General features: G+C 30.9%; 1 protein-coding gene across 1 annotated transcript; it reads left to right on the top strand.

Moving 5' to 3' along the window:
* Positions 1-30: 30 nt before the first annotated feature.
* Positions 31-919, top strand: LOC119689077 (uncharacterized protein C6orf136 homolog). The gene has a single exon (XM_038103825.1). The coding sequence runs from the start codon at positions 110-112 to the stop codon at positions 848-850; it is 741 nt and encodes a 246-aa protein (XP_037959753.1). The 5' UTR covers positions 31-109; the 3' UTR covers positions 851-919.
* Positions 920-10,406: the final 9,487 nt, after the last annotated feature.

Genomic DNA, 10,406 nt, shown 5'->3' on the forward strand with positions numbered 1-10,406 from the left:
ATTTTTTTTTCAATTAAATTTACAAGTTCGTGCAGATAGAACTCATTTACAACTTATTATAATTGGATATATAGAAAATCTTCCGCTAAAATCTTAAAGATCTAAAAAAATGTCAGCTTTTTATTTGTGGCGTCTGATAAAGATGAGTCGACTAGCACAAGGTATGAATTTAGTCAAATTATATGAAGTTGCACCAATGGTTTCCATAATGAACAAATATGCCATTACCACAATTCGTAACATGTCTTACAAGCGCTGCTTTCATGCAAATCTAAAATTGAGTCCCATAATGTCAAAATGTCGATGTTTCTCTACATCTGAATCGGAAGGACCTAAAAATGAGGATTTGGAACGTGTATTTCGTACTTTGGAGGAAAATTTACCGGGCTTGTTTGCACAACCATTGGATTACTCCATCTATAGTCCAAATCTCATTTTTCAAAATAACATTACTGGTACCTATACAGTTGGACTCTTTCATTATGTAACCCAAATTGCGCTATTTCGTACCGTTGGCCACATTAAGTACGCGTACATCAAGTTCGAAGTATTGAAAATCACTAAACACAAGGAAGATTACACCATTAAAATTCGCTGGCGCGTACGTGGCATATCAGGAATGAAATTAGTTTTGCATATTTGGAAGCATAAATTTTTGCAGTTAAAAGATATTCTCCAAAAGGAGGAATCATGGTATGATGGGTTTTCGATATGTTATTTGGGCGCAGATGGTTTGATTAGCAAGCATGTAGTAGACAGAGTATCGCCCGATCAGGAGCCATTCGAATGCAACCCTGAACCTGCAGTAGCAGAAGGAACTGTTGAAGCGACTTCAATTAGGAGTTTTTAAAGAGAATATATTTTTTTATTAATTTAACGCTATAAATTAATGTTGTATGTTTGAAAATAAAAATGTAAGTCCATGAATGTTTTATTATAAACAATAATTTTTGTAACAATTGTTTTAAAATAAATAATTAACAATATTTAATTCATGTGTTTTTTTGTGCAGTTTAACTTAACTTAACTTTAACTTAGAACTCGACCATAAAGTTACTATAGTTATTGTCTATTTACTAGATGCAAAGCTACTTTTAAAATATAATATAAATTAATTAAATTTTTTTTGTTGTCTTTTCATTTCTATACAAACCCTTTTAAGATTTAAATCTTATTTTATTGACATTTTTATAGACAGTTAAAATTTTTACAAAACTGTACATTTCGCTTTACCAATTTTAGTGCATTTAATAAATATGATATACGTATTCAATTTACATATTTCACATTTACATTAAATGTATTTTAATATTAATTTATAATTTTAAGTAAAATTCTTATAAGTACTAAAACATGAAAAACGAGACGACAAACAAACAAAAAAGAATCAACTCTTTAATCAATTGCAAAGTACTGTAAATTCCCTCATCACCAAAGCAATATTTTATCAGCTCCCCAGATTGTTATTGAATGAAATACCAATTACATTTGCAACAATAACAGCATACAGCCCCGGAAAGTCAGAAACTAATTTTAGCAAGTTAATCTCCATACACCAATGTAGCACCAATGAAAATGTTTTCAATTCTTATCTAAATAGTCATCAAGTCAATCACCAAATTGGTTTTTTGTCATTTCGTACAACTTTTACAACTTCAATGAACTCCAAAAGTTGCGAAACACTAAACTCTAAACTTCATGTAAAGTTTCACTCGCCCATTACCCAGGCCATATGGAAAACTTGTGGTCTTAGTCTTCAGGAAAGTTGTTACACTTCCGTAGCTTTGACAAATCATCAATTTGTGTTTGTCACTTCAACTTTGCAAAGTGACGGTGTCGACGTTCTTTATTTGCATGCTCAAGCTCGGCACAGATTCGATGATTAATGAATACGACTGCCGAAAAGTTTTATTGAAATAACTGGATTTTCACTTAATTTAATACACTAAATATTAGTAAAGCTTTCCTAAAGGTGAATGTAATAATAGTACGGATTTGAAGGATACACGTCCAAATCCAGCGCAAGAATATGATAACCGAATCACGCGACCCATTAAAGGAATCCCTAAAATGGGATGTGAAACAGAAAATAAAAATTTAATTGTCCAGCACTTATTGCACATTCACTACAAAAAAGTCCTGCACAGCTTTTATGGGGTTTTTAGTATCTCATTAAAGAGCATTAAATCCACTGCTTTATTGAACTGCGGACTTAAATTTCAAATTTAAATTTAGTAATAAAATTTTATTTGGAATTTATTGGCATATAAAGTTACATCTGAAAAACTGTGATAACGAAGGAAAAGTAAAATATTCACTCAAGACATTTATTGCTTATCAATTTCCTTATATTTTGTTTAATTATTTTAATAATACTTAAATGTTTTCAAACTTTAAATAGATACTAACCCTACTCGGACGGGTTAGGCACAATTACAACTCTTGCAGTTTCCAGTTGTAACAACCTATATCGTTTTTTACCTATATCGCGACGGCCTGAAATTTTAGAAGTTCTCTACATTTTTGCTTTATTTTTATATATTTTAAAATTTTAGAAAAAAAATTGGACATGATATGTCCAAGATATGAAACTGAATTGGTTTTAGCCTCAGTAAAGACGTCTTAGGTACAGTTGTACATATTAAATATATATGACCCAGGCAATTGACCAGGCAATTTCACCAAGAGATACAGTAATAGTGGAATGCCAACCCAATAGGGTTACATGTCGACTATCAAAAATGGTATGGATCCAAAAAGCTTCAAGGTGTCGGAGCAGGAATAGTCGGACCCAGAGCACAATATTCAATTAGAATAATTACAGACTCCACAATTTTCCATGCGAAACTCTATGCTATAATAAAGACCGTGGGGATCTTATCCAAAAAAGAACTTAAAAGAGTTAAAATTAATATACTCTCAGACAGTCAATCAGTTCTCAAAGTTCTAACAAGCTACACATTCACATCAAAAGTCCTTATAGAGTGTAACAATGCACTCAATCAATTGGCAACCTGCAACCAGGTCTCTCTGATTTGGGTACCCGGACGTGAAGGACACAAAAGCAACAAAAAGGCGGACCTTTATGCCAAAAAAGAGGCTGGTTCAATTCCTCGAGATACTGAATGTCTAAATACAAAGGGGTGCACAATAGATCAAGCTGGTCACAGTACACAGGGGCCTTAGTCTAACCCAAAACCCCTCCATACCATTGACCATTGACAAGATATGAAGTTGAATTAATTTTACTCTCGGTAAAGACGTCTTAGGTACAATTCTACCTTCATGTGTTTTGTACAAAATATTGAAAGAAAAAACATTTTTTCAAGACAAGTTATTATTAGAAAAATTAAAATCTTATTATAAGAAATGGAAATTCGCTGATATAATCTATTTTATCGATTTTCTTAGCATGAAGCACATGTTGTATTATGTTAATCGCTCTCATTCAAACCACACTTGACTTTCTAGTCTTTCGTTGCTTCCAACTCAGATGTTGACAAACATAACAGCTGCCAACAATTGCGATGGATTTCATGTCTGCCATGAGGCACTTCAACACTAGTTCCTCGTTCTAGTGGCAGCAAAATACATCGTCCAAGTAGCATTTCTACTGCGCTTTGAGAAACTTCTTTCGTTGTGCCTTTATTTTGAACCTTGGTTAATGCTCTCTATAGATAATATAGGATGCCAATCCAGTGATATTAATAGTGTTGTAGAACATTCGCAGATGTCAAGGCAACGTTCGTCGTCCGTTCTTGTATTCACTAAACATTTTGTCAATCACGTCTTGGTTTTCTTCCAATGACATGCTTCAGACGTTCAATGTCTAACCCCGATCTAAAGAAAACTTGTTGGTAACGACATTTCTTCTAGATCCTTTATACAAACGAACTTAGTTTAACACACTTCGTTCACTCGTTAAGGAATATCTATTGGTTTTCCAGTATAAATGGAACGTTATAAAGGATAGGCGTTTGATGTAAATTTTAATGTCATATTTAGTCGGTTTGAAAGGTACATATGGTGTAAATTTAGTAAGGTCTCTAAATGGAAATAATTATGCGTCAACAGTGGTGCATTCATATGTACTCTTTTTCCAAATTTCTGTTCAACATTGTCCAGATACCCCGAATAATTTGGAATTATATCACCACGTCACTACATCCTTTGAGAATTATTATGACATATATATATGTCGGTAGTGATGCCGAACAAGTGTGTTTAGATGTGGTCGTTACTCGCAGGTAGGTACCGTTGGTGCTTCTCACTCAGAAGCAGAGGGCGCTATCGCAATGAATAAAGAAGTGTGTATGAATGACTGAGTCAGCTGGTGTGTGGTAGCATTAAGTGATGAAGGAAGCGTTGGGGCATATAGAAAATGAGAACGAATGTATCGCATCATGGCTAATCAGCAATAGAGAAATATAAATGTGACATATATGTAACATATTACAAATTTGGATTAATTGGATAAAGTTTTGAATAAGATTTAATTTTACAATAAAATCAACATAAATATCTAAGAGAAATGCACATAATTGTTTGGAAAAGTGTTATAATAAAGCAATTTCTTACATATCTCCAACTAATTTGAATTATTTTTTATTCGAATTTTTATACAATTGATTTCTCAAGCAGTTTCTCTTTATTTGATATTGCCTAGACATTTTTTAAAAATAGTTTTCGTAAATGATATAATTATTTCATATCTCAGAATCAGAACCAAATGAATTATTACTCTTTTCCTCTGTAAGTGATTATTTTAAAACTATTTTAATATAAATTTTCTCAACTTGCTCAACCATATAAATTCGCTTAAAGCGAAAAATATTCCAATATTAAAATTTTTATTTCATGATTTAAAAAAAATTTGGTTGCACCCGCGTTTCAGTTTACTAGAAAGTCACTGTTAAATGATGTACAATGGATTTCGTAATGGTTACAAATTTTATGAGTTGTAAAAGGGAAAAGTATCTAGAGTTTTTGGTACAACAATTGTGTTAACCTCACACTACTCATACAAAATTCAGTTACAAAGCTCACGGGTTTATGCTGCATAATGGATGAGCTCAAGCGGATTTTTTGTCAATGACGCTTTCATGACGTTGCCACCAGCAGCAATTACTTCGCCAGATCAGAGGTATCACAATGCGCTGGGTTACGGGTCACTTGCATAGAAAAGGTTTCATTCTTTGTTGTGCATTCAGTTGTAGATACATTTGAATGTCATGGCTGCAACTTTTCCTTAATGCCAAATTGCGGATATACATGCTTCACAAATGCAGTCAAGGGTTTTGGGGAGTTCAACTTTTTATAACTACGTTGAATTGTTTTTGCAGAAAGAAGTTAAAATAATTAAAGAAAACCCCCCATTGCACTTTAGAAGTTGTCTAAAATGTTTAGCTTTTATCTGGAGTTATTTAAAGGTTATTTGAACTTAACTTAGCGGTTGCTTACTAAAATTATATTCAAACTAGATTATTCAAACTAAGTTAATTTAGGACCTCTATACTTCTGATTAATAAGAATTGAAAATTTGCAAGGTAAATTGTTTTTACCTCTCATTACAATCTTAACAAAATTCTATGTATTTTCTATTATTTTTTCTATGTATTTTGTATCAATCTTTACTCTAAGCGTATTTAATTGACATTTTGTTTATCTGACTCGAAAATGCATTGTCAGATATGCTGTCTGTCTATCTGGCTGTCCCTCCAAACAACTGCTACTATATTAGTCTATTGATACTACTGTTGAGAACAAACTGTTTATATGCCGGATGTTATTCGGAAGCGGATATAACACTATAACGGAAACAGTTACAGTACTAATACAGCATTTTTTATTTTTATTTTATATCTGATATTTAATTTTTTTATTTTTTTGTAAGAAAGGTTTACTGAAAAAATCAAATTAAACAAATTAAAAACATTTCACTGTCAGAACATGCTGATTATACTATTTTTTCATAGAAATTTTATTTACGGCTCATCAACTAATTCGTATTTGTAACGCTATAAGTTCCATATCCAATGAAAGTAATTTCATTCTTCAGTATTCATAGAGCAACAGTATCCCTGAATGAATGTTTATTAGTGAATAGTAAATACCTCACTTACTTTATCATTTTTAAAAATTGAATAAATATGCTAAAAGACCTTAGAATACATCCGGTCAAATAATACATAAGGGACAGACTTCTGAAGCTATATGCGAAAACCGACAGGCTGCCCTGCTTAGCACTATCTAATCTCAGAGTAATCACTAAACGCACGGGGCGGTACGCAGGTCTTAGATCAATCATTGAATAATTACGAAGATTATCAGGAATACTCAAATTAGTCAGTGAGATGGGCGGGACTCTGCAGAATCCCCGCAGCTATCATAGAGTAAAAGTGCCCAGATGTAACATACTAACTCGGAAAAGGCTTAACATAACTAACTGATTATTGGAATGAAGTTTCCAAGTTGCTGTAGAAATTTTCTTCATTCATTCTTAAAAGGTGGTTTTGATGGGTTCAAGTCTCACACTATCGCTTTCGATGCTTTCCACCTACTGCACAAAAAAAAGAATAACTCCGCTTAACATTATGCTGCATCTCGACAGTTTATGGTATATCATATGTTAGTCTAAAAAATAAAGTATTTTAATTAATATCCGTTCTTTTTAATATTAAATATTAATATAGTCTTTATTATTTTAATATTAATATAATTTAACTAATACTAAACTCTGTTTCAAAATAGGTAAAAATGACACAGAAGTAATCGAAATCCAAAAAAAAATTGTATATCCACTATGGATCCCACTCACAATAAATAAAACTTCGAGATTGTTTTAAAAAGTTCTTTGAAAGAACCATAGGTTACAGAACCTATCGAAAAAGAAACTCAAATAACCAACAGGACAAGCTATTGTATTTATAGAATAGAATTATATTATATGTACCTGGTTATACTTCGTGAGACTTCGTCAGTAACTAAAACTGACGATCAAAGAAAATCTGCTTTTTTTTATTATTTAAAAAAAACCGTAGTATTATACCAAACGTCTTGAAATAATTCCATTCCATTGAAGAAAAATACGTATTTTTACAAAAAAATTATTTGTTTTTTCTTTTTGTTGGTTTCATACATGAGTACAGTTAAAGAAGACTTTAAGGTTAGGTCTCTTTCATAGCAAGATAAATACAAATAATTTGTATTTAAGAGAAATGAGTTATGTGGTGATGAGCTCTAATATCACACTTCTGAATTATTAATGAAAGTGGGAGGAATGTGTTGAACAACCGCAAACCACATCAGAAGCAGAGCCTCTACAAACTGCGTGTATGGTGTTGATTATGTGAGATTGTGTTCTATCCTGCTGAATAAATTAAATGAAATAAGCATTAAATTTGAATTTGCTTCATATGGACCTAATAAATTTTCATTTGAACCAATTAAAACCGCTAAGGATCATCAATTGACCGCAACGACACTGAAATGAATATTGTTCATTAACTGAAGTATCAAGAACTACTGATTGGATTGAAAAATCATGCCAAGGTTTTAATACGGCCAACAAATTTTAGTACACATTTCGAAAATCATTTTAATAGTTCAGTGTCTCATAGATTGCAGCAAAAAAAAAAATTATGTCTATTTAACAAAACTCCAGCAAAAATATGCAAACATAAAAAAATCAAGTACGGCTTTGGATCAGTTGGTTAAGGTGCGCTGATTCTGAGCTTCACATTTGGCAGGACCCGAGTTCGATTCCTGGTACTTGCAGTCTCAAAAATAATTATTTACGAATAATTAAATATAAGAATTATATCCAAGACCACTGATGAAGGGTATTTGGCAATACTCGAAACAGCTGTATGTTCAGCCAAAAATTCAATTAATTAAAATAATTTAAAAAAAATAAATTTTTGTTGTTGTTTCACTTCTGTTCGAAAACCTCTTTATGTCTATTTAATTGAATTTCATTTAAATAAAAATTTACTCAAAATAAAGATATTTTTTTTGAAGTTCACTGTTATTTATTTCTTCTATAAAATATCAATTAAGGTTATGTCAACTATTTAAGAATATAAAGTAGTAGTAAATTATTTTTTTTTAACATCAATTATTTGACTTCAATCATCTACACTTTCATTTTCTTTCAGTAATTAAGGAGACCGACACCTAATACTGAGTTATATATAATACAGGGTAAACGCTGTTTTTTTTTTTTTTAAAATAATCGTTAATGCAACCATTTTAACTGTGTTACGAGTATGCTTTCATGCTTAAATAAACCTAGTCCGGTAGATTTTAAGCCTCTCGCTCACATCTATGTCCCCTGATTACTGGAATGAAGTTTCCACATTGCTGTGAAAATATTCTCCATTCATTCCAAAGAGATGGTTCACTAAGTTCAAGTCTCACACTGTGGCTTTCGATGTTTTCCACCTGGTATAAAACACATCACATAAATGTATTCTACAAGACATCTTGCAGTACTATATCCGACTTGAAGGGATATATTACTATACTATATTTATATAGTATACATTTTATATATATATATATTCTAATATATATATATATTTTTATATAGTAATTTTCAAAAACCTGACGGCTCAGTGGCATATAGCTGAGAATAACTCGACTATAACTCAACTAATATTCACAGCATCAATTGGTTCAAGCTTATCCATATAAAAATGGTAACTCCACAAAAAGACTCCAACGATGATAAATAATCAATTTTCTGAAACGATCAAAACTGACTATTTGTGAAACACTTTCTACATTTTTGAAAAGAGTACACCCAATCAACTTATATTCAATATTTCAACAAATTATTCTATCAGACAAATTTCAGTTTCACAAAACTTTTGGATCAGTCTTATTACAAAAGGCGAGGCATGTGCAGGCAGTACTTCATGCAAAAAAGAGGCGCCTAAACGCAGGTAGAACAGCAGCAGCGTAAGATTAAATCTTACAATCAGAATGTGCATAACCTGAAGTGATGCAATACCTAGTGATGGTTCCGGATCATATGTACTTCATTTTGGAAAGGGGAGTTTTTTAGCGTGTCAGCGATTAGCGTGAACCACGCACTACCCACAGAAAGACATTTTTTGTTCCCCAGTTTCACAAAAAAAAAGGTGATTATAATATATAATCATCACAATTATATAATATATCGTATATGAGTTTGTTATTGATATTCATATCATGATTCCTTCTTCGAATCGAAGGACTATTTATGAATAGTCATTACCATTACCATCCCAATAACGCTTAAATACAATTTTTTTTTTCATTTAAAGACCCAATTGTTTTAATGAATGCCTATTCTTTCTGAATGCATAACACCAACTTTTTAAAATTAAAAAAAAAAAAGAGAAATTTCACTTAAGATATCTCAAGTAAACATACAGTTTTGATAGCTGTTTTCTACCTCAAAACCTATTGTTCTTCATGTACAAAAAATGACTTATAATTCTTGATGGCTTGCCAAATTATAAAAATTTGGCATCGTGTAAAATATTTTATGTTAAGAATAAAGCGAATGTTTTATGTAAAAAATATTAAAAATATTTATATGATATTTACATTCTTGCCAGAGTTCCACACGAATGATTTTATTGTACATTGCAAATTGCTGTGAAATAATATATTTATATAAAATAAATAGAAACGGACTGTTTGGCAGAAGCCAGGCAGGCAGGCCACATTTAGCAAAATATTTAATATTTATTTAAAAGTAAAAAATCTGTACCAAAGAAGTAGGAACACCTACTTCTAAGAGTACCTAAGCAATGATATGTGGTCAAGGAATGTTTTAATTAAATTTTACGGAGTTGGATTTCAAGTAATTCCTTTGGCTTATATAAATAATTTTATTTAAATATGAAATTTCATTGTCAAGATAAAATCTCAGAAATATTAGAAAAGATTTTATTTGAAATAAAACTTGAGTTTTTAAATTATGATAAAAATAAATGTTTGTTCTTGTTTTAATTATTCGGTTTTAGACTATTTAGATTATCTTTTCATTGTTAATTAACAATGACTTACATAAACGAAGCATCGAACATATTTCGCATTTATAATTCAAATTGTTTAAAATTCGACATATCGTATTATGTTACTCTATATCATAATAAATGGTAAACCATCAAAGTTTATCATAATAAAAAGTAATGCATTACCACCTATTGTTAGAAAAAGATTCAATTTCATATGTTAAGTATAGTAATATCATGAAAGAAATCCATTATTTTTCTAATAAATGCTTTAGTTATCTGTATTCCGGGAGTAATGTTAATTGAATAAAACTTAAGGCTTAACTTAATATTTCCTTTATTAAATGAATCTTAATACTAACCCAAAAATATTTTTTCTACAATATCTTAACTATAAAT

The sequence above is a fragment of the Teleopsis dalmanni genome, chromosome X, assembly GCF_002237135.1.
Source record: "Teleopsis dalmanni isolate 2A chromosome X, ASM223713v2, whole genome shotgun sequence".
NCBI classification, from domain to species: domain Eukaryota; kingdom Metazoa; phylum Arthropoda; class Insecta; order Diptera; family Diopsidae; genus Teleopsis; species Teleopsis dalmanni.